Genomic DNA, 25,935 nt, shown 5'->3' with positions numbered 1-25,935 from the left:
TCTCATTTTAAAAGTTTAATATCTTACCTCAAAATTAACATACTTTTTATTAAGCACCCCTCAAAAAATTAAATCCTATGGCATTTCGCTCCAAAATTTCCAATTCTTAATTTGCCCTAACCAGAGGACCCAATCCATTTTTTTTTTTAATTTTCTCCTAAAGATTATTTGGATGTGAATAAAAAACCCATCCACTAAATTCGTGTGATAATTATATGGTCTTTTACGCTCCAGGGGTAAAATTGACTTTTTATAAATTTTCCGTTACATATTAACTGAATTTTAACGGAATGGTGGGAAAATGCTAACAATTTAAACGTTTGGTGTAAATTGATGGTTTTACCAAATTGTGGTATTAACATGATGTGTCAGAATACCTTTAGTAGAAAAATGATAATATCCCATTAACTTAATTTCAATCAATTAAGTCATTAAATTTGTCTATCTTTCAACTTAATAATAATCTTTAGTCATTATATAATTCAGTGTAGTTGTAGCCTCTACTAGAACCCGGGTTCAATTCTTGGAGGTGGTAAGTGAGGTAAAAAATATATTTAGGCTTGCCCACCCCCTTACCTTTAAAATAAAAAAAAAAGTTATTAAGCTAACATTTTTAGCTTAGTATTTAATATAAAAAATATGAATAATATCATTAAAAGATATTCTATAAAATATCCTTATATACTTAATTAATTTTTATCATTACCTAAATAAAAATTAGTAATTAGTATTATTACCTATTTTTATAACTTGTGATAATATAGTGGCATACTATTAGTATTCTTGTCTTTTCATTTTCTTCTTCAAATTAGCATTATTTATCTCCATAATTTTTTACGAATATTTTTCATAAAAGATTGTATTCAATTAAAAATGATTTAAGTAATGATAATATATTACTTTATTTAAATTCTTTACATGTTTATTATTTTTTTAATGTTTATAATTTGTAAGGATATAAATATAAAAATATAAATTTTTAAAATTTTTTAAATTAAAAAAAGTGAACAACTTAACATTTATTATTAACAATTCTGATAAAAAATAAACATATCATTCCCTGTGATATTTAGAATTCAGATTAATTTTAGATGTATTTAAATTTAAAAAAAAAATACTATCTGTGTCATGAAATCCACAGGTCAAGTCTCCAGATGAAAGACTGACACGTCACAACGTTCCCCATTAGCCACATAATAGTTAAAGGGTTTCCATGGTATATATACAGGGGCAAATTTTGAAAGACTTGTGTTAATTTTCTGAAGTAATACGAGATTTACAAACATCGTGTATCTCCGAGTCAAATATTAAAGACTTTGAAGTTTGCAAGATTGATAATACCCACACTTGAACCCGCGAGAGTGTTCATCACTGTTTTGGGACTAACTTTTTCTAGGTTAGTCAAGAGATTTCTTTGATATAAATCAATTTTCATGGAATCTCTGTAATGACTCAGTTGAGCGCACGCATGGTGTTCGATGAAATTCCTGAATAAAACTTAACATTTCTTGGACGAGTAAGACGTCATTTGCTTTAGCCATTTCTTTTCTTGCTTACACATTTGTTGAAAGGAGGACCATGAAGAAACAAAGTTGCATGACAGATCCTATGCCCATTACTGCCCAGCTCTCATCAGCTGCTGGTGGTTAAGAAATTATGCGGCTGGATTTGATGTTTGCCTTACTCATCTGATTGTCTTCCTAATTTGGTGATTCTAGTTTATGATAAAGACAGTGAATTAAAAGCCACAAGCACCTTGATCTCTAAAGTTCTTTGTTGTGTTGGTCTGATGCTGCGTTCAACAGTCTACCTCCCTGGCTCTTATTAATGTCTTATATGTTTTATTTTTAAGAAGGCAGTAGGGTTGATAAAAGCACAAATTGATTGTTTGATCCTCCGATGACCAGTCAAATAAAACTACGTAAAACCATTCAGTAAAGTTTTTAGAAGTACATTCAACAATATTTGTAGATAAAATCCTAACCTGTTTTCAGAAGCCTCAATTCCAAAAGGGATGGAAGAGTGTCTCTTATTATCCGAATCTTTCCCAAATTGTTTCGATATATATTTGGCAAAACTCATGGTATAAAATTTCCAATCTTGATCTTCGAAACTAACTTTCTTGATGGACTGCTTCTGGTTCCGCACCAACATTTTGGGCTACACCAAAAACTTTGTGGGATCTCATCAATTTCATCATCAGATATTGCTAAAACGAATCTCAACTTCAACCATGATATTTTGGGCTACACTAAAAACTTTGATGATGGAAAGTGGCAGCAAGAGGAAGCTGATTTCTATAGTTGTCGATCTTTCTCTTATAGATTTGTTCAAGTTGAACTGCAAGGCTATTTGGAAGTTCTTTTCTGGCTTCGTATTGTATTATAATGATGGATGATGCTTTGGGGGCCATTTGGATCTGCACGTTCATATTTGGGGAAAAAAATTAGTGATAAAAAGAACTATAAACCCAACTAGATTTACTCAATTTATAATATTGCAATCCCAGGGTGTACATATTATTTTGTTGGTATTTTATCACAATATATTTTTGGAGGAGTAATCGAATAGGAGTAAGCTACATGCATATTATGCCCTTCTTTTTAGCTTTACTAGTTAAGGAAAGGATGAATTTTATATGAGGAGCTAATGCCTAAACGTCATACATAACTGTTGATTCTGCTACGACAAGAAACAACAATATACATACAATTTAACCTCTCACCAGGCTTATAAGTAAAGGACGACTTTCACTTATTTCTTTACCTCCTATGTCTTCGTCTTGCTCTTCTAACATTCTTCTGCTGGTCTCCTTCAACCATACGCACAAACCATTGTGGTTTTCCAGTTGAGAATACCATGTATCCAATGGACAATCCAATCACTAGTCCAGACGCATACCCCATCTTCGCCATTTTCCAATCAAACCGGCTAGCAGTTTCGTCGTGATCAGAAGAAGCCAAAGGAAGTGCTTCTGGCAGGCCGTCATTGCTACATCTCACAGTCAAGGGCTCTCCACACAAATGAATGTTCCCTATATAGGAATCATTTTCAAATGTGTTAAATTGATTGCCTCGAGGAATGCGTCCCCAAAGCCGGTTATATGAAAGATTTAACAAGGCAAGGGCTGTAACGCTTAACAACTGCTCTGGGATTCTTCCATCAAGCTTGTTGAAAGAGAGGTCCAATGATTCAAGTGCTGTCATATTCTCAAAGGAGACCGGAATGTTACCTGTCAGGCTATTGTGTGAAAGGTTGAGCACTTTGAGTGATTTAAAGTTTCCTAGTACTTCAGGAATCTCTCCGTGGAACCGATTTCTTGAAAAATCCATTGCTCTAAACATGACTAAGATCTTTTGCAATTGAAAATCATGTCCTTGCATTGCCACCGTTATGGACTCGTCATAGAAGGCTCCACCCATATATTCAAGTCTTCCCTGTTCGTCCACATTCTTCATTGCTTCCATACTAGGAAAAATCCTTCTTGGTAGAAAACCAGTGAATTCATTATGAGAGAGATCAATGATTCGAAGGGCTTGAAAGGGAAATGTAATATTGGAGTTGCATAGTGGACCATAGAATCGATTAGACCTCAAGACAAGAATTTTTAGCTCATGAAGTGATCCCAACCAGCATGGAAATGAGTCACTAATCATGTTTTTCCCCACATTGACAACTTCCAGCTTAATACATTTAGCCAGAGATCTTGGTAATGGCCCTTCTAATTTGTTGCTATTAAGGTCAAGACTCCTTAAATGACTTGCATTTGCAAAAGTATCATGGATGTGACCCTCAAGGCTGTTGTTCTTCAAGTGCAGAGTAATCAGCTCAGTGCTAAAGTTTCCAAGACATGGTGGAATTGTTCCGCTCAAATTGTTGTCAGATAAGGAAAGATATTGAAGGGAACTCAAGCTGCAAATAGATGGAGGGATCTTTCCGGACAATTTATTGTTTGAAACTAACAAGACTTTTGTTGAAGGTGGTGGAACCAGAATTGATCCTTGGATTCTGTTGTTTCGCAGATCAAGGGTGGTGATATTCATCCATGGATGTAGCTCTATATGCGTCATAAAATTGTTAGAAAGATCAAGATCAATCAAACTCTTCCATCCTGGAGAATCAGATTTCGAAATCCGACCTTGAATTCTGTTGTTGGAAAGGTCTAAGAGGTACAACTCCTCTGAGTTTCTCAAGAAACCTGGGAACTCAGTGATATTGCAATAAGCGAAACGCAATACCTTAAGACTAGGTAATGAATATTTGATACTGATATTGGCAGAAGAGGTAAATGAAAGTAGGCTGTTATTTGAAAGATCAAGAAATTGAAGCTTTTTTAACTTTGAGAACTGGTCGAATCTGATTGCGCCACTCAAATTATTTGATGAAAGATCGAGAATAGTGAGGTTCACTAATTGAAAGGTGGAATTAGGAATTGTACCACGGATCTCATTTTCTTCCAAACGAACATCTTGTAGTGAATTAGGCAACTGGAATAGATCAATAGGACCATTAAGCATGTTCTTTGAAAGATCTATAGAAAGCAAGGAAGGCAGAGTGAACAACCAAGATGGTACTCCGCCTTGGAAATAGTTTCCAGAAAGGTCGAAAGTGGTTAAATAAGACAATCCACTTACATGATGAGGCAGTTGGCCCGTAAAATGATTTGATGCGAACGCAATTTCAGTAGCTCTGGTAAGGTTTCCGATTGATGTTGGAATTGACCCAGTGAAATTGCAGAATCCAATATCTAAAACCTCCAAGAAAAATAGATTTCCAATTGAATATGGTATTTCACCTAAGAAATTACTGAGAGAAGATCCAACTCCCTAAGAGGACTACTCCAATTAGACTTCGGGAGATAGCCAGTGAGTTGACTGTTTAGGTTTAAAAAGAGTATTTGAAGATTTGGAAGACGAAAAATGTCATCTGGGAAATTTCCTTTAATCCTAGTACCACCCAGATCGAGATCCGTCATTGTTGAAGACAAGTTTAACAGAGAAAAAGGTTTGATCAAAGACATGTTTGTCGCTCCCAGATGGAGAAGACTTAACTTTGTAAGGTTACTCGCAAGCAAATCAAAAGTTCTTTGTTCGATTGTCAAGACACAGAAGGAAAGGTCAAGATGAGTTAGTTTGGACAAGTGGGACATTTCATGAGGGACTAGACCACCAAAATTAGAAGCCGAGAGGTTAAGATATGTCAATTCCTTCAGCCGTCCAAACTCCGGAGAGAGTTGAGAACCGAGGAAATTGCTATAAGCAAGGTTGAGGGATTGGAGATGGGAAAGATGAAAGAGGGTGCTATTGTCATCGATGGTACCTAAAAGCCAACTGCAGTTGCTATAAAGGTCGAGGCCGATCACGTTTCCAGTCACATTATCACACGTTACTCCATCCCATGAGCAACAATCGGTACCCTCCGTCCAAGAGTTCGTCTTAGGAGAAGAATTTTCTTCATTGCAAAAAGAGTAATTCGCTGATCTGACGGAAGTGTTATTTTTAAATTGAAGCAAAGCCAAACTTTGTTCGGGAGGGCAGGAATGAGTTGTTTTAAAAGAAAAGTGATGGAAAGGTGATGAACAATCAACTTGAAAACTATAACCAAGCAAAAGGAAGTAGAAGAATAAGAGAGTGCAGGAGACTTTGTTATAATGCCATATGAACCTCTCCATGGTTTCTAAGAATTAATGCAAAGAAACGTGACAATTACTTATCATATGTCTAATTGTTGAGAGGCGGGTGGATGAGTGTTTATATGAATTCCAAGGACTGTATCTTTAGCTTTTATGTTTCATTTCCGGGCCGGGCGTGTTGCGAGTTGGTCAAAGATTGATTTAAATGATACATTTAACATTTTCTGAAATGCATGAAATGGAATGCAATGGACAAAAATAAAAAAAAATTCCATGAAATGCATTATCCTCCAAATGGCGTGAAAGAAAGCATACGATGGAATAAATACGAGAGACGGCCGCGGCTGAGTTTCACGAACTATCTTTCAGCCGGCCAATATCATTTGTTGACTGAAATCCAACGAATGCAAGGATTAATGAGAAAAATAGAAAAAAGTAGTGGCTAACTGGATGACCGGGTTAAGTTCCATTTTTTTTTTTTTAATTCTGTTACTAAAAGGTGTTCGCATTAATGGTTTTGTTTTTTACCTTGTTTCACAGTATGGACTTAAAAGAGCAATCTCGATTCAAGCAAATCCAAAGAGTAGGATATTTTTATATTTGGCATTACATATCATATGCACAAGTATGTAATGGTGTGTTTACTTTAAAATTGGGAAAATTGAAATTCAAAATCAAAATAATTGAGAGTATTTACTAATTAAAAGAGAAGGGGGAATGAAAATCAAGTATGTGGAACCCACAAATTTTACAATTTGAGAATAGGAACTTGATTCTCAAGGGGATTGAGAATGAAATTTCCATTCCCAGAACTACCATTTTACTCCCATTAAATTTTCATATTCTCCAAATTACCTCAACCAAGTAATATTTCTTTTACATTTTGATCCTTACAGAATTTATGAAAATGCTTAGAAAATTTGTAATATTTACAAATATATCCCTCAATATTTATTATTATTATTATTATTAAGGTTTTGCTAAGTTACAATTAATATAACTTACAGCCCAACTAAAATAATGCAAAAATCAGGTGGGTTCCACTACCATTTTAATCATTTATGCATATTTTAGGTGAATTGTAAGTTTTATTAATTATCATCATCATCATTGTATTTATTACTGTTAAATTATTATTATTATTATTATTCATTTTTTTATTATTTTTATTCTTGTTATTGTTATTATTATAATAGATGCAAATAATACTAAGTGCAACAATTAACAAATAATATATTAGTAACTTACAACAATTTCTTTCAATTTCAAAATAAAATAAACACATGAATGAGAGTACAATTCGTTCCAATTTCAATTCCTATATTTTAAGTAAACAACTTATTTTGATTACTTATTTAATTTCAACACATTTCGATTATCAATTAATGAATGCACCATGAAAATATATCCTCTATTTATAAATCAATTAATAATTGGCTCCATACTTATAAATCAATTAATAATTGGTCCACATTCTTCATTGCTTCCATACTTACAAAGATCGCTCTTGGCAGAAAACCAGTGAATTCATTACGAGAGAGATCAATGATTCGAAGGGCTTGAAAGGGCAACGTAATATTGGACTTGCATAGTGGACCATAGAATCGATTAGATCTCAAGACCAGAATTTTTAGCTTCGGAAGACATCCCAACCAACACGGAAATGTGTCACTTATCATGTTGTTCCCCACATTGACAACTTCCAGCATGTTACAATTCGCCAAAGATCTTGGTAATGGCCCTTCCAACTTGTTGCTATTAAGGTCAAGACTCCTTAAAGAACTTGCATTTGCAAATGTATCATGGATGTGACCCTCAAGGCTGTTGTTCTTCAAGTCCAGAATAATCAGCTCAGTGCTAAAGTTTCCAAGACATGAAGGAATCGTTCCACTCAAGTTGTTGTGAGATAAGGAAAGATATTGAAGGGAACTCAAACTGCAAATCGACGGAGGGATCTGTCCGGACAATTTGTTGTTCGAAACTAAGAAGACTTGTGTTGAAGGTGGTGGAACCAGAATTGATCCTTGGATTTTGTTGTTTTGCAGATCAAGAATTTTAATTTCCTGCCATGGATGTAGCTCTACATGTGTCAGAAAGTTGTTGGAAAGATGAAGATCAATCAAATTCTTCCATCCTTCAGAATCATGTTTTGAAATTCGACCATGAATTCTACCATTGGAGAGGTCTAAGCTTGTTAACTTTCCTGAGTTTCTCAAGAAACGTGGGAACTGGTTGACATTGCAATTAGATAAATTCAATTCCTGTAGACTAGGTAAGGAATATTTGATATCCATATTGCTAGAGGAAGTAAATGAGAGTAGGCTGTTGTTTGAAAGATAAAGATATTGAAGGCTTTCCAACTTTGAGAACATGTCGAACTTAACAGTACCACTCAAGTTGTTTGATGTAAGATCGAAATAAGTGAGGTTCACTAGTTGAAAGATGGAACTAGGAATTGTGCCATGTATCTCATTTTTTTGCAATCGAACTTCTTGTAGTGAATTAGGCGACTGGAATGGATTAATAGGACCATTGAGCATGTTATTTGAAAGATCTAGAGAAACCAAAGAAGGCAGAGTGAACAACCAGGATGGTACCCTGCCTTGTAGAGAGTTTCCAGAAAGGTCTAAAGTGGTTAAATATGACAGTCCACTTACATGATGGGGCAGGTGGCCAGTAAGATAATTTGATGCGAACACAATTTCAGTAGCTCTAGTGAGGTTTCCAATTGATGATGGAATTGACCCGGTGAAACTGCAGCCTTCGATATGTACAATCTCCAAGAACGGTAGATTTCCAATTGAATCGGGTATTTTACCTGCGAAATTAGTGAAAGAAATTTGCAACTTCCTAAGAGGACTACTCCAGTTAGAGTTTGGGAGATAACCAGTGAGTTGGTCGTTTCCAAATAAATAGAGTACTTGAAGGTTTGGAAGACGAAAAGTTTCATCTGGGAAATGTCCTTGTATACCAGCACTACTGAGATCAAGATATGTCATTGTTGAAGGCAAGTTTAACAGAGAAAAAGATTTGATCAAAGACATGTTTGTTGTTCCGAGATTGAGAAGGCTTAAATTTGTTAGGTTACTCACAAGCAAATCAAAAGTTTTTTGTTCGATTGTCCACTCATTTAGGGAAAGTTCAAGATGAGTTAGTTTGGACAAGTGAGATATTTCATATGGGAGTAGGCCACCGAAAAAGGAACGAGAGAGGTTAAGATATGTCAATTCCTTTAGCCGTCCAATCTCGGGAGAGATTTGAGAACCGCCAAAATCGTTAAAAGCAAGGTTGAGAGATTGGAGATGGGAAAGATGGAAGAGGCTGCTATTGTCATCGATGCTGCCTTCAAGCCTGCTGCAACTGCTGTCGAGGCCAATCACGTTTCCTGTCACATTATCACATGTTACCTCATCCCATGAGCAGCAGTCGGTACCCTCTGTCCAAGAATACGTCTTAGGATAAAAAACTTGTTTATTACATGTAGCGTAATACCCAGAACTGAAAAAAAAACTTGTTTATTACATGAGTAATGGAAAGATGATGAACAATCAACTTGAAAATAACCAAAAAAACACAAGAAGAAGTAGAAGAAGAAAAGGGCACAGGAGACTTGATTATAATGTGATACGAACCTCTCCGTCATCATTTCTAAGAATCAATACTCAGAAACTTGACAATTAATGTCTAATTGTTAAGAGGTAGATGATAAATGTTTATACAGAGGAGTTTTTATATGCTTTCCGTGGACGGTATCTTTGGACTTTTGTATTTCATTTCCAGGCATGTTCCAAGCTGGTCAAAGATTAATATATCTGAAATGCATCAAATTATGAAATGCAATTAATGGACAAAAATAAAATGAAAAAAATTCAATGAAATGTATGATCGTCCAAATGGTGTGAATTAAGCAAGCATGCAATGGACAAAAAAAATAAAATAAAAATAAACGGTACCCATCAATTAATGTTAAAGTAAATAGATGTTTTTAAATACGAGAATGTGGAAATTTTAGCTAATAAATTTAATCAGTGAGTACATACGAGAAATATCGGCCGCAGATGATTTAAATTTTCTGCATCCTTTCAGCCGGCCAATATCATTTTTTAGGATTTGTTGACTGAAATCCAATGGATGGAAGTTACTGAAACCAAAAACAAAATAATAATAAGTAGTGGAGAACCGGACGGAAGGATTAAATTATTATCTATTAATGGCACACCGTCACATGCTCACATTTTGACTGTTTTTCTGTTTTGCTGTCTCTATTTGTCGTAGAAATAAATTCTAACAATGTCTAAAATATTACTAAAAAAATTGATGTAAAAAATCTTCAAGCGAGAAAAATTGTTTTAATTTACCAATTTTTTTTTTCTTTTTTCCGAATACAGCATCCTCATTAAAACGAATTGAGTATTCGCGAAATACTCGCTCATCAATTAACCTACAAGAACGTCATAAAGCAATTTGCACGAAAAATAATCGTTCAAAAAATCTGTACTCCGAGAAATTCAAATCAGTCTCCTCATTGATTTCTCCTTCTTACGCCTCTGCTTCTCTCTCTCATTTGGATATCTAAGCTACCCTTTTATAGGTTTTTATTTGGGGCCGATTAAATTTTACCCGATGGGCTGTTATGTTAAAATTTTGTAAATTGTTTTACACATTAAAATTAAGATTGAAGCGATGTCATTCAATCCTACTGCATATGTGCAAGGAGGGCAGTGCTCATAGTTTGGGGACTGTTTTGCACATTACAATTGTGAAGGTCCATATTAGCTTAACTTAAACATACATACAACTGAATGAGATAATTGAATTAAGGATTGCATAGCACTAAATATGCTTTTCATTGCCAACGTCACAGAATCGTCGTAGTATTATCTCCTATATATTGAACTCCTGATCCCTTTTCCTCCACATTCTCCATTGCTTCCATGCCTACAAATATCCTTCTTGGCAGAAAACCTGTGAGTTCATGATGAATGGTTGTTCGTCATATATCAATGATTCCAAGGTCTTGAAAGCTTATCCGGGGGGGGGGGGGGTTGTCTCGAAAGGGAAATATGACTTTGGAATTGCACATGGGATCTATTTGATCTCAAAACCAGAATTTTTAACTTAGGAAGAGATACCAATCAGCAGGGAAATGTGTCACTTATCATGTTGTTCCTCCCATTGACAACTTCCAGCTCAGTAAAATTAGCCAAAGATTTTGGTAGTTGCCCTTCCTACTTATTGCTATTAAGATCAAGACTCGTTAAAGAACTTCTATTCACAAAAGTATCAGTGATGCGGTCCTGAACGTTATTGTTCTTCAAGTGTAGAATAATCAGCCGAGTGCTGAAGTCTCTAAGGCATGGTGGAATGGTTCCGCTCAAATTGTTGTCCGACACGGATAGATATTCAAGTGAGTCAAGTTGCAAATTGGAGGGATCTGTCCGGATAATTTGTTGTTAGAAACTACGAAGTGCGTTGAAGGTTTTTCAACATTGATAACAGTTCAAACTTGACCGTGCCACTCAAGTTATTTTTGGGGCTGGAAACCTGCTGGTCCAAATCGTCCGTCCCCACCAATACAAATTTAGTCTTGGCATTGGCGTCTGGTCGCAACTCTGCCCGACAGCACGACTAGATTTCAGAACAAATAGACTCTTTATCTCTAAGTCAAATATTACAGACTTTGAAGATTGATAATACCCATAGTTGAACACACGAGTGTTTATAACCTGTGTTCCTAACTTTTGATTCGTTAGAGTTTTCTTTCATATAAATCAATTTGATCCGATTTTGTGTACTTTCTAATGACTTGTTGAGTGCATGCATATTGTTTGAACAAATTCCTGCACAAAACCTAACTTGGCCATTTTTTGTTTTTCAGCTGCTGGTGGTCAAAAACATGGGGCTGGATTTGATGTTTGCCTTACTCACCTGATTGTCTTCCTAATTACAGTGATTCTACTTTATGGTGACGGTCGCTGAAATCGCCGCTAGGGAGTCACTCGAGTTTAAATTCTGAAGAGGTAGCGAAGAATTGAAATCCACAGGCACCTTGATTTCTAACGTTCTTTGTTGGGTTGGTCTAATTATATTTTATGCATTCTTGAAAAAATACTTATATATTATGCAAACATTAGGTGGATGAGATTTGTACATGGGTTGTGGATATCTACATAATCTCTTCACAGACATTATGTAGATGAATGTCAACCATTAGATCGTAAACATTTAAAATCTAATGGATACTTTTTAATACCGGTGACAAAGTTCAAATTAATTAAAACCATTCATGAAATCTAACAATGGAGACGTAGGGATGAACTGTCCGTGCGAATGGACTGAAGCTTAGGCCATTGGACGTGATAATGCTAAAGAATAAAACTGTTAAAAAAAATAGGGAAAAGATCATCCAATCTTTTACGGTTTGTTAAAATAGTTATATAGACTCATTTAGTTTTAGAAATGGTTATACGGACTCCTTTTTTATTATTGTAACCTTTAATTGTAATCAAACATTTTATAACAAATGCAAATAAAATATTAAAATAAATATGATTAATGAAATAACACACACACACACACACACACATATATATATAATATCATAAAAATCATTTTTAATTAAGTTATTATTGATATGAAATATTTTATTAATACTTAAATACATTATTCCAAAAATTAACTTTAAAATTTATGCTAATGTAGACATGATTTAAAAAATATATATAAATATTATAAATATAAAATATGAAATTTAGATTTTTTAATGTTATTTTGAATTTCAAGATCCAATTATTTTAATATTATTAATCTTAAAATAGATTATTATAGAATGTTATTTGAAGTCATTTTTTGGGTTGTTATAATCAAAGGGTATAATTGTTAAAAAAGAGCTTGTATGACCATTTATAAAAGCAAAGGATCTATGTAACTATTTAAGCAAACTTTGAAGGTGAATTTTTTTCCCTATATATAAGTCCTTTTCAACCAATCTTGCTAACAAAAATAAATTTTTACGTAGCATTCATCAACTCAAGATGAGTATCAGTATAAATAAAGTTTGTCAATAAACTCCCACAAAAAGGAGAGATAAAACTCTCACAAATGTTCTTATAAGAACCGAAATATAATGAAAGAAAAAGGATTTAATTATCTATAATGTTTTTCACAATGAAACACCAAAACAAATAAGTGGAGAACAACATATATATTGTCATTATTAGAAGTAGCCTGTCAAACTTGGAATCTTCATCGAGGGTTGGTGCTTAATAGTGAGGTCAAAAGCAAACTCAAGTGCTACACGCATATGTATTACATTAATTAACAACCTTTTTTTTCCTCTTAAAAGATAGAGAGATGGACAAAACTCAAATTACTATTTTAATCATGTCTCCTTAGGATTTGAACTTTGGTAGCCAATCAAATAAAATTGTTTGAAAGCCATTTAGCAAACTCTTTGCTAGCAATTAACAACAATTTCTATATATGCATTTTGATAATATTCATTCTCATGCAACTGCAATTCTCGTGCTGCAGCTGAATTAAATAAATATCAATACTCACACTAAGCACTATGTCTTTATTCTTGAAAGATAGATAATAGACGAAGAAACCAAATGTAATGGATTAATTATATGTAAGAAAGGTTTGATTCAAGTAGCATACTACTTTTTCTTAGAAACAAGGAAGAACAGTAAGTGACCTATACTAGAAGCAAGTTGCTTCTTGAGCATCAAAGACTCTTCATTTACTATTTATTGTACTGTTGGTTATTTATAGAATGAATCAATGTAATCAATACCATAGCAAATAAAAAATTGCATTAGTCTTTTTAGGACTTGCCTCTATCCCTGTGTGGCTTACTGTCAACCCTAAAAACTTGTTTGAGCTCACTCCAAACACACTTCTCAAGATTAAGTTTCGTCTGGTAGTTCTTAAGTAGGTTGAGGACTCCTCTTGTAACGCCAAAAATTTTCATAATATTAAATTATGGAAATTGGGCTTTCATTGAGAATTATGGGTGGCCTATAACCCTTATTAAGAAAGGGATACTAAATTATAAATAGAGGTTATTCATGAGATAGTTTTGGAAAAAGGATTATTTTTCCTTATTAAATAGGGTTTCTTAAGACTCCCTATAAATTCATACTTTTCCTCTTCCATAACCCTAAGTCCACGACATTCATTCTTCTTCTCTGCTGCTCTTTACGCTCCTACCCAAATCTTAGGATTCAAACCTTTGTTTAGGAGAGAATCAAAATGACGGGTAAGTTATTCTCCCTATTCTCAACGGATTTCTAATCACTCTATCTAGGGTTTATATTGGCACGATTCTAGATGGTTATAGATCATAATGCATGATTTAAAATGTATTTGGGTTTTGTTTAGAGTTTTGATTTATTATGAGTTTAGTTAATCAATCCTTGACGTATGAAGCACAGGATAATTCTGGATAGCATGAGTATCTCGAATTTAAACCTATACTTTCTGAATGAATTTTCTTATGAAATTTATATTTCTGGAAACTATACACGTAGGGCTTCTTGAGTAAATTTATTTCATTAAATTCGACTTCGTTTTCAAATTTATATGTATTTTCGAAATAGAAATCACTGCACTGGAAAACTGCGATTCCAGCATTGCAATCGGATTCACAAGATTATTTGTACCACCAAATGAACTCGGAAAATTCTGAAAGTTTTATATGTAGGTTAATATATGTGTCTAGGATTCCCAGTTTTAATTTCATAATTTCTGATCAGTATTGTATTTTATAAAAATCACATAACCCGTTCTGTTTGGTTTAGGTTATGTGAAAATAGTTTCGAATTTGTTGAGAATAAATAGTTTTGAAAATGTTTTTGATATCGGATCCTCTTGCAAATTTTACATGGGGTACTCATGGATGTCCAGAATAGATTCATAGAATATTATATCATTCTGCGTTTTAGATTAAGAGTTAAAATTCTGAGAATCAGACCTGTACGGGTATGAATTAGAAAATCAGATTCTTAGAATAAGTTATTAATTGTCATATCTTGAATTTATTTAAGGTGTTGAAGGTGATCGAGGTCCTTAGAAGCTTAGAGGTGTGTTAATTAAAATTCACTTGTCGAGGTAAGTAACTTCATTCCTAGTATACGGGATATGTATAAGTATTTTGATATTATTATTATAAGTATAAATATTTTTATACTACTTAAAGGATTAATTGATTTTGATAATAAAATTAGTTTTATGTAAATGTTTTAAAGCTAAATTCTTTTTAACAAAGTATTTTATAAATGCTTTTGAGTATGTAAGTTATTTTGTTATATGCCTACTTTTATGATTTTATTTATAAAATGTTATGCAAGCCTAAATTATTGTTATTAACTTTTTATAAATCTAATACGAATGCTTTCTACCCATGTATGATTTCGATTATTGATGATTGTTTGGGATTTCTAATGTTTTGGCTCATTGTCCATAGTCATTTTGATTCTGATTCTGAATTCTGATCGTAATATACGATATATCTTTCTGGACCAGTACTGGGTTTCTGTTATGAGTGTGCACATGATATTCTGATTTTGTTTCTGGCCGGGTCACCGGGACTATCGGTGACACTATGTAACATGAGCTAACCTTTTGTTTTTTATATACGTATTATATGATTTGCTTCGTAAATAAATATGCTTTTGGATATTTTGAATTATTAAGAATTTATGTTATGTTATCATGATATATTGTTTTATGAAAATTATGGATTATGATATATGTTTTAAACAAAAGAAGGCTTGCAATATTTTTGGCATCGATATGCCTAGTGTGTTAGGAATGATTTTACTTACCGAGTTGACGGCTCACCCCTCGTCATTACTTTTTGCAGATTAAGTTTCTTTTGAGAGGTGCGCTTAGCTTTGGAGTTAGTAATTTTCCGTTTCTGTTGCCATTTGAATAAGAGGAGGAATAAACTCGTGTTTCTATCTAGTTATTTCTATTATGAACATGTAATTTGGAGTTTGAGACTTTTGTTATTATTTTTATGTCCTCGGGAGAGATTATTTAGTATTAGACGTTTGAATTTGTGGATTTATTTTGAATAAGAATTGGAGGTATTTCAGTTTGAAACTTATGAGTAAAGATTATGATTTGTGAGTAACCTCCTTCTTCACGTGCTCCGCACGTGTTAGATTTGGGGTGTTACACCTCTAAATCCTAAACTTTCTCATTGAGATCTGTAGATTCAGTCATCATGTCATCTATAAGCACCTCTATCATATTTCCAATTAAGGGCATAAAGATCTTATTCATTAGCCTCTGGTTTGTTATCCCAGTGTTTTTCAACCTAGAAATCATCACTTTATAGCAATACAACCTTAACTAATGATGCAAAAGGTCTTCTTTTTATCTGGTTCGAACAAGGGATATTATCTAGTTCAATAGCTAAAACAATGATCATGCACTAGATAAATCGATTATTATGAAAGCCATTTCAAGGAGGGTTCTCTTATAACCTTGAAAAAGCATCCATGAAACTAAGGAGTCCATGTTTTACTTTTGAATCGATCAGTTGATTCATCTTTGGCTATGAAAAGCTATCTTTGGGGCACAACTTGTTGAGATCCATAAAGTCTATGCACAATATCCCCTTGCCATTCGCCTTCTTTACCAAGACCATATTAGAAATTCAAATTGGGTAATTCACCTTCTTGATGAAACCAACTAATAGAAGCTTGTTACCTTCAATATACAAGTACCAGAGCAATCTCATGTTGATAATATATTATAACTGTGGAAAAATGGGCAGGACGTATTTGATAATTGATGTAAATAATAAAGATTAGATTAAGTATGAGAAGCTAAATGATATAAGCTAGAAAATATTATTACTAATCTAGGATTGAAAGTGAGTACAAATGAAGCTAACCCATGAATTATAATGATGGGCAGCCAATTAAATGTTGCCACCATTTAAGTCACAAATGTGTGGCTGTTCTTTCATGTAAATCTTATCCAAATTACTTGCTATTTACTTGACTAACTAAGCGGTTTCAACAAGCCTGATAGTGAGATAAGCGTGGAGCATGTGATGTAAACCACAAGCATCACAAGAAATGGTTTGATTTCAGTAGATAGCCATACCGTTATTTACACAACAGAAAGAAGGATTTTTATTTAAAAAGCTAGTACATAATTTCACATACAATCATCATACACGACTAATGATTCTGCTAATGAAAAAACAAAGCAACTATTATTGAACAGCCAAAACACTTGAAACTTAATCTTATCCTATAGCTTAATTTCAGTTATTTGTATTTTTCTTCTACATTCTATGTCTTGGTCTTCGTCTTCTTACCTTTTTCTGCTGATCTCTTTCAACCATTTTCACTAACCATCGTGGTCTTCCAATTGAAAATACCATGTATCCAATCGACAATCCAATCACCACTCCAGATGCATACCCCAGCTTCGCCATCTTCCAGTCAAACCAGCTTGCAGTTTCATCTTCCTCGTGATCAGTAGAAGCCGAAGGAGGTGCTTTTGGCAGCCCGTCATTGCTACATGTTACTGTCAACGGCTCCCCACACAAATGAATATTCCCAATGTAGGAATCATTATCAAATGTATTAAATTGATTGCCTCGAGGAATGCGTCCCCGAAGCCGGTTATATGAAAGATTTAATGATGCAAGGGCTGTAACACCTAATAACTGCTCTGGAATTCTTCCATGAAGCTTGTTGAAAGAGAGGTCCAATGATTCAAGTGCTGTCATATTCCCCAAGGACACCGGAATATTACCTGTCAGGCCATTGTGTGAAAGGTTGAGCACTTTGAGTGATTTAAAGTTTCCTAGTACTTCAGGAATCTCTCCATTGAACCGATTACTTGAAAAATCCATAGCTCTAAATATGAGCAAGATCTTGCTCAGGTTAACTTCCAGTCCTTTCATTGCAACAGTTACAGTATCTTTATAGTAGAAACCACCAATATATTGAAGTCCAAATTCCGTTTCGTCGACATTCTTCATTGCTTCCATACTTACAAAGATTTCTCTTGGCAGAAAACCAGTGAATTCATTACGAGAGAGATCAATGATTCGAAGGGCTTGAAAGGGCAACGTAATATTGGACTTGCATAGTGGACCATATAATCGATTAGATCTCAAGACCAGAATTTTTAGCTTCGGAAGACATCCCAACCAACACGGAAATGTGTCACTTATCATGTTGTTCCCCACATTGACAACTTCCAGCATGTTACAATTCGCCAAAGATCTTGGTAATGGCCCTTCCAACTTGTTGCTATTAAGGTCAAGACTCCTTAAAGAACTTGCATTTGCAAATGTATCATGGATGTGACCCTCAAGGCTGTTGTTCTTCAAGTCCAGAATAATCAGCTCAGTGCTAAAGTTTCCAAGACATGAAGGAATCGTTCCACTCAAGTTGTTGTGAGATAAGGAAAGATATTGAAGGGAACTCAAACTGCAAATCGACGGAGGGATCTGTCCGGACAATTTGTTGTTCGAAACTAAGAAGACTTGTGTTGAAGGTGGTGGAACCAGAATTGATCCTTGGATTTTGTTGTTTTGCAGATCAAGAATTTTAATTTCCTGCCATGGATGTAGCTCTACATGTGTCAGAAAGTTGTTGGAAAGATGAAGATCAATCAAATTCTTCCATCCTTCAGAATCATGTTTTGAAATTCGACCATGAATTCTACCATTGGAGAGGTCTAAGCTTGTTAACTTTCCTGAGTTTCTCAAGAAACGTGGGAACTGGTTGACATTGCAATTAGATAAATTCAATTCCTGTAGACTAGGTAAGGAATATTTGATATCCATATTGCTAGAGGAAGTAAATGAGAGTAGGCTGTTGTTTGAAAGATAAAGATATTGAAGGCTTTCCAACTTTGAGAACATGTCGAACTTAACAGTACCACTCAAGTTGTTTGATGTAAGATCGAAATAAGTGAGGTTCACTAGTTGAAAGATGGAACTAGGAATTGTGCCATGTATCTCATTTTTTTGCAATCGAACTTCTTGTAGTGAATTAGGCGACTGGAATGGATTAATAGGACCATTGAGCATGTTATTTGAAAGATCTAGAGAAACCAAAGAAGGCAGAGTGAACAACCAGGATGGTACCCTGCCTTGTAGAGAGTTTCCAGAAAGGTCTAAAGTGGTTAAATATGACAGTCCACTTACATGATGGGGCAGGTGGCCAGTAAGATAATTTGATGCGAACACAATTTCAGTAGCTCTAGTGAGGTTTCCAATTGATGATGGAATTGACCCGGTGAAACTGCAGCCTTCGATATGTACAATCTCCAAGAACGGTAGATTTCCAATTGAATCGGGTATTTTACCTGCGAAATTAGTGAAAGAAATTTGCAACTTCCTAAGAGGACTACTCCAGTTAGAGTTTGGGAGATAACCAGTGAGTTGGTCGTTTCCAAATAAATAGAGTACTTGAAGGTTTGGAAGACGAAAAGTTTCATCTGGGAAATGTCCTTGTATACCAGCACTACTGAGATCAAGATATGTCATTGTTGAAGGCAAGTTTAACAGAGAAAAAGATTTGATCAAAGACATGTTTGTTGTTCCGAGATTGAGAAGGCTTAAATTTGTTAGGTTACTCACAAGCAAATCAAAAGTTTTTTGTTCGATTGTCCACTCATTTAGGGAAAGTTCAAGATGAGTTAGTTTGGACAAGTGAGATATTTCATATGGGAGTAGGCCACCGAAAAAGGAACGAGAGAGGTTAAGATATGTCAATTCCTTTAGCCGTCCAATCTCGGGAGAGATTTGAGAACCGCCAAAATCGTTAAAAGCAAGGTTGAGAGATTGGAGATGGGAAAGATGGAAGAGGCTGCTATTGTCATCGATGCTGCCTTCAAGCCTGCTGCAACTGCTGTCGAGGCCAATCACGTTTCCTGTCACATTATCACAGGTTACCCCATCCCATGAGCAGCAGTCGGTACCCTCTGTCCAAGAATTCGTCTTAGGATAAAAAACTTCTTCATTACAAGTAGCGTAATACCCAGGATTGGAAAAAGTTTCATTTTTAAATTGAAGCAAAGCTAAACTTTGGTCGGGAGGGCAGAAATGAGTTGTTTTAGGAGATGAGTAATGGAAAGATGATGATGAACAATCAACTTGAAAATAACCAAACAAACACACGAAGAAGTAGAAGAAGAAGGGGACCCAGGAGACTTGATTATAATGCCATACGAACCTCTCCGTCATCATTTCTAAGAATCAAAACTCAGAAACTTAACAATTAACGTCTAATTGTTAACAGGTAGATGTGATAAATGTTTATACAGAGGAGTTTTTACGGTATCTTTGGACTCTTGTATTTCATTTCTAGGCATGTTCCAAGTTGGTCAAAGATTAGTATATCTGAAATGCATTAAATTATGAAATGCAATTAATGGACCAAAAAAAAAACTAGAAAAAAATTCCATGAAATGCATGATCGTCCAAATGGTGTGAATTAGGCAAGCATGCAATGGACCAAAAAAAAAAAAAAAATCAATAAACGGTACCCATCAATTAATGTTAAATTAAATAGATGTTATCAATTAATGTTAAATTAAATAGATGTTTTTAAATACGAGAATGTGGAATTTTTATAATAAATTTAATTTTGAAATAGTATAATCAGTGAGTATATACGAGAAATATTGGCCGCACATGAGTTAAATTTTCTGTATCCTTTCAGCCGGCCAATTTTCTGCGTCCTTTTGGCCGGCCAATATCATTTTTTAGGATTTGTTGACTGAAATCCAACGGATGGAAGTTACTGAAACCAAAAACAAAATAATAATAAGTATTATCTATTAATAGCACACCGTCACATTTTGACTGTTTTTCTGTTTTGTTGTCACTATTTGTCGTAAAAATAACTTCTAACATGGTCTAAAATATTACTAAAAAATAATTGATGTAAAAAATCTTTAAGCAAGAAAAAATGTTTGAATTTTCCAATTTTTTTTCTTTTTTCCCAATATAGCATTCTCATTAAAACGAATTGAGTATTCGCGAAAATACTCACTCATCAATTAACCTACAAGAACGTCATAAAGCAATTAACAAGAAAAATAATCGTTCAAAAAATCTGTACTCCAAGAAATTCAAATCTGTCTCCTCATGGATTTCTCCTTCTTACGCCTCTGCTTCTCTATCTCATTTGGATGTCTAAGCCACCCTTCTATAGTTTTTTATTTGGGGCCGATTAAAATTTACCTGATGGGCTGTTATGTTAAAATTTTGTAAATTGTTTTATACATTAAAATTAAAATTGAAGGGCTAACATAACAATCCTTGCACAAATTTACCTGATGGGCTGTTATGTTAAAATTTTGTAAATTGTTTTACACATTAAAATTAAAATTGAAGGGCTGTCATTCAATCCTAGTGCATATGTGCAAGGAGGGCAATGGTCATAGTTTGGAGACTGTTTTGCACATTGCAATTGTAAAAATTAAATTGAAGGGATGTCATTCAATCCTAGTGCATCTGTGCAAGGAGGGCAATGGTCATAGTTTGGAGACTGTTTTGCACATTACAATTGTGAAGGCCCATGTTAGCTGAACTTATACATACACATAACTGAATGAGATGATTGAATTAAGGATTGGAAGACTTTTATTTAAAGATTGAACACTTTGATTGATTGATTTAGAGTTCCTAATTAATGGTGCGTTTGGAATTGAGATTGGATAGCTGTAGTTTAAAAACTGCAATACTAAAGTGTTCGGTAAATACTAACTGCTGTACCTTAGAAACTATGTTGAAATAATTTTTCACTTGTATCATGAAAAATATATTATTTCTTTAATAATTTTGTTAAAATTATTATGTAAAATTTATATTTACTATAAATTATTAATTTTTATTTCATACTTATAGTTTTTTTTCCAAAGCAGCTGTAGTTTAAAAGTTACAATACCTCAATTCCAAACAGGACCTAAGTATGTTAGGAATCTCTTCGTGGAAATGATTGCTGGAAAAGTTCATAGCTCTAAATATGATCAAGATCTTGTAGATTGTAAACTCTCTCCTTTTTCATTGCCACCGTCACAAAATCGTCGTAGTAGTATCACCTATATATTGTAACTCCTGATCCCTTTTCCAGCTCAGTACAAATAGCCAAAGATTTTGGTAATTGTCCTTCCTACTTATTGCTATTGAGATCAAGGCTCGTTAAACAACTTTTGTTTACAAAAGTATCCGGGATGCGGTCTTTAATGTTATTGTTCTTCAAGTGCAGAATAATCAGCTGAGTGCTACAGTTCTAAGGATGGTGGAATGATTCCGCTCAAATTGTTGTCCGACAGGGATAGATATTCAAGTGAGTCAAGTTGCAAATTGAGGGACGGATCTGTCCGGACAATTTATTGTTAGAAACTACGAAGTGTGTTGAAGGTTTTTCAACTTTGATAACAATTCAAACTAGACCGTCCCATTCAAGTTAATTTTGGGGCTGGGAAGCTGTTGGTCCAAATAGTCCGTCCCGCCAGTGTTGGCATTGGCGTCTGGTCGCAACTCTGCACAACAGCACGACCGTATTTCAGCATCAATAGACTCTGTATCTCTAAGTCAATTATTAGAGATTTTGAAGATTGATAATACCCATAGTTGAACAACACAATAGTGTTCATAACTTTTGGTTCGTTAGAGTTTTCTTTCATATAAATCGATTTGATTAGATTTTGTGAACTTTATAATGACTTGTTGAGTGCATGCATACTGTTCGAACAAATTCCTGAACAAAACTTAACTTTCTTGGACAAGTATGATATAATTCGCCTTAGCCATTTTTTTTTTCACTTGCTTAAGACATTTCTTGGGAGGAACATGAAGAAACAATGTGCACGACAAATCCTGAGTCTGTTACCGCCTAGCTCCCATCAGCTTCTAGTGGTTAAAAAATATGCGGCTGGATTTGATGTTTGCCTTACCTGATTGTCTTCCTAGTTACAGTGGTTCTAATTTATGGTAACGGGAACTGAAATCACTGTTAGGGGGTCACTCAAGTTTAAATTTGAGGTAGGGAAGAATTGAAATCCACAGGCACCTTGATTTCTAACATTCTTTGTTGGGTTGGTCTAATTAAATATTATGCATTCTTGAAAAATATTTATATATTATGCAAACATTATGTTCTTTTTAAACATCAGATTCGATCATATTGTTTACTAACATTTATATAGGAACCTTATTGGAGCAGTAAGAGACCACTGGACTCTTTGTATTTGCAAAATTTCTTCATATTGTCACCGAGTTTAGATACGGTCCATCCATCGAACCATACATCCCACCACATGAGAATCATATCAACTATTTTGTTTTCATTTACTTTCTGTAGAAGGTTTCATGAAAGCTCATATCAAACCTCCGGTTACAACGTTATTGTTTCGACAATGACGAGTAAAGTCCCAAGTTTTATAAGAATAGCATCAATCTCCCCGGAGTTAACGTACAAACCCCAATATCGACGAGAAAAAGATAAAACGCGGGAGTAAACATGCAAAGCCCAAAAACAACGATATTATTCCTGTTAGGAAATTGATGGGTGAAGCAGGGCCACAACTAAAATGAAATTGGAAGTAAATAAAGAGCAAACATTAAGAGGACACTATAAATTACATGATTCGACTTTTAACATATATCCATGGGCAAAGACAGAATGAAAATATTTTGATTAATGTTAAAAATTGCATGTTTGTTAAGGGGTAAAAATGTTATTTTGTGCTATTATTGTAATTTATATTTGTAATTGTGTAACATATTGTGAATTTCTAATTATTTTTCTAAGTATTTAATTTTGTGTATTTTTATGTGTTTATTAGGTAAAAATAATAATATCATGCAATTTGAGGCTCCAAACAAATGTGCGGATGGCAAATTTGGATTTTGAAAATCCGAAAAATTATGTCATTGTCGAGGAGGATCCAAGACTTTTGTTGTAAATTTTTAAGTCAGGAAATTGATGGGTGAAGTAGGGCCATAGTTAAAATGAAATTGGAAGAAAATAAAGAGCAAGCATAAAGAGGACACCAGAAATTACATGATTAAGCTTTTAGCCTATATCCATGGGTGAAGATAGAATGAAAATATTTTGATTAATGTTAAAAATTTTATGTTTGTTAAGGGCTAAAAATGTTATTTTGTGCTATTATTGTAATTTATATTTGTAATTGTGTAACATATTGTGAATTTCTAATTATTTTTCTAAGTATTTGATTTTGTGTATTTTTGTGTGTTTATTAGGTAAAAATAATAATATCATGCAATTTGAGGCTCCAAACAAATGTGCGGATGTCAAATTTGGATTCCGAAAATCTGAGAAATTATGTCATTGTCGAGGAGGATCCAAGACTTTTGTTGTAAATTTTTAAGTTTTTACCACGATAAAGTGGTAATTGTAAAATTATAAGTTTTTATCATGTTAAGTATGATAATTATTAGTGGAATGTGTTGGATGTGCTTGAGTGGATTAAGTTAGGTTTATGTTTTATTAGTGAGACAAATAAAAGGTTAAGAAGTAATTAGATTTATTTATTTATGTGGTGTGAATTTACCATGTATTAGTATAAATAGAGAGGAGGGAACACACCTCTTCACACTTTCTCTTCTCTTCTTTCCCTCCAAATTCTTCCTCTCATCTCTCTTTATAATAAATTTTCAATAAATAAAATTAGTTTTATTTCAATTTTCAAATTCTATTTTTTTAATTATGTGTTTTTCCATTTTAATAATTTCATTTATTTCAAAAATGTTTAGTTAAATATTCATAGTTAGGGGAAGGTGAAACTCTTAGTAAAAAAATATGATTTAATTAAATTCGAATTTTAATTGTAAAAATTGAATTATTTTCTATTTATTTTATCTATATTTTATATTTTAAAAATTTGAATTATTGTAAACAAAAATGGGAGTTTGGTATAATCAATTTTTAATATCTCAGTATAAAATATGGAAAAATGGTATTTTGACTTATTGTAGATAAGTTGTGTTTTGGCACATTAAGTTCTTAATCCATAATAAAATTAATGGGAAAATTATTTCAATTTATACAATTAATCTTTTGGGAAATAAAATAAAAAATAAAAAGAATTTTTTAAATAATATTTATTATTAGGAGTGGATACATAACCTTAACTAATTCAATTTCATAGTTTTTTTAAAACTAAATTGCATATTTTTAATTTTATTTTTTGATAAATTTAAATAAACAAATTAAATCACTTTTAATTCATGTCATATTTTACTAGTATAATGAGGATTACAAGTATTGCATTATTTTATCTCACTATCCAGAACCCCAACACACCCAATCTCTCTCACTAAACTCACAAGAACTTTATAATTTTAAGCCCTTAAAATCACTCAAGCTCTCTGCTTTTTCTCTCACAAAATTGAATGCCAAAAATGAAATGGAGAGCTCCCTTTTTATAGCCAAAAATTGGCTATAAAAATATTATTTTTTTAACCGCCTTTGATTTTTCTTTATTCCTCTCTTTCCTTCTTCAAAAAACGCAGCTACCGAATTACATTTTTCTTCTTCTTTTTTTCTTTGTTCAAATTTGGTAGCTTCAACACTTTTTTTTTTCTTCTTCCTTGGCGACACCTAACCCTTCAACATTTACTACTTCAACTCTTCTAGATGTAGATTCTAGATGCAAATCCTGATCCTTCATAACATAATGCAACATTGGAGGTTCCTTTAATGTATCTCAATATCTTCTTCACAGCTTTACAATGTTCTTCACTAGGATTCACCATGTTTGGTATTATATAAATCATAGCGAACATCAAACTTCTCACTGTTGATGCATATAGTACTCGAGACATCTCCTTCCTCTCGCTTCATTACTAGAATACATATTTGAGGATAACTTGAAATTAACAGAAAGTGGGGTAGAAATTGGCTTACAATCTTGCATATTGAAGCGGCGCAAGATTTTCTTCAAATAATTCTTCTGAGAAAGCCAAATCTTCTTATTATTCATGTCTCAGTAAATTTGCATCCTTAGAATCTTGTTTGCTGATCTCAAGTCCTTCATTTCAAACTCCCTAGCCAACTGTGCCTTCAACTCTTGGACTCGATCTTTGTTGGGGCCTGCTACCAGCATGTCATCCACATACAATGGCAAAATAATGAAATCATTATTCTCAAACCTCTTATAATATGTACAATGGTTTGAACTGAGTCTATTGTATTCAAGGCTCATGATAAAGGAATCAAATCTCTTATACCAACATCTTGGCTTATGTTTGAGATCGTATAAAAATTTGTTCAACCTGATAA

General features: G+C 33.7%; 3 protein-coding genes across 3 annotated transcripts; all 3 read right to left on the bottom strand.

Annotated features, from left to right (window-relative positions):
• Positions 1-2,762: 2,762 nt before the first annotated feature.
• Positions 2,763-4,975, bottom strand: LOC102614052 (receptor-like protein 33). The gene is made up of 2 exons (XM_052435771.1): positions 4,808-4,975; positions 2,763-4,754 (listed from the first exon to the last, which is right to left on the bottom strand). Exons 1-2 carry the CDS (start codon positions 4,973-4,975, stop codon positions 2,763-2,765), a joined length of 2,160 nt encoding a protein of 719 aa, XP_052291731.1.
• A 2,102-nt stretch (positions 4,976-7,077) lies between these two features.
• LOC127900607 (receptor-like protein 33) lies at positions 7,078-8,631 on the bottom strand. Its single transcript, XM_052435770.1, has one exon. It carries the CDS (start codon positions 8,629-8,631, stop codon positions 7,078-7,080), a length of 1,554 nt encoding a protein of 517 aa, XP_052291730.1.
• An 8,309-nt stretch (positions 8,632-16,940) lies between these two features.
• Positions 16,941-19,163, bottom strand: LOC127900606 (receptor-like protein 33). Its single transcript, XM_052435769.1, has one exon. The coding sequence runs from the start codon at positions 19,161-19,163 to the stop codon at positions 16,941-16,943; it is 2,223 nt and encodes a 740-aa protein (XP_052291729.1).
• Between the last annotated feature and the right edge of the window lie 6,772 nt (positions 19,164-25,935).

The sequence above is a fragment of the Citrus sinensis genome, chromosome 3 (assembly GCF_022201045.2).
Source record: "Citrus sinensis cultivar Valencia sweet orange chromosome 3, DVS_A1.0, whole genome shotgun sequence".
NCBI lineage: Eukaryota > Viridiplantae > Streptophyta > Magnoliopsida > Sapindales > Rutaceae > Citrus > Citrus sinensis.
This window is presented reverse-complemented; position numbering and strand designations above follow the sequence as displayed.

Coding starts and splice junctions, on each gene's coding strand:
- LOC127900607 (XM_052435770.1), bottom strand. CDS start 8,631: ATGACATATCTTGATCTCAGTAGTGCTGGTATACAAGGACATTTCCCA.
- LOC127900606 (XM_052435769.1), bottom strand. CDS start 19,163: ATGACATATCTTGATCTCAGTAGTGCTGGTATACAAGGACATTTCCCA.
- LOC102614052 (XM_052435771.1), bottom strand. CDS start 4,975: ATGACGGATCTCGATCTGGGTGGTACTAGGATTAAAGGAAATTTCCCA. Junction 4,755..4,807: donor GGGAGTTGGATCTTCTCTCA/GTAATTTCTTAG, acceptor TTTTTCTTGGAG/GTTTTAGATATTGGATTCTG.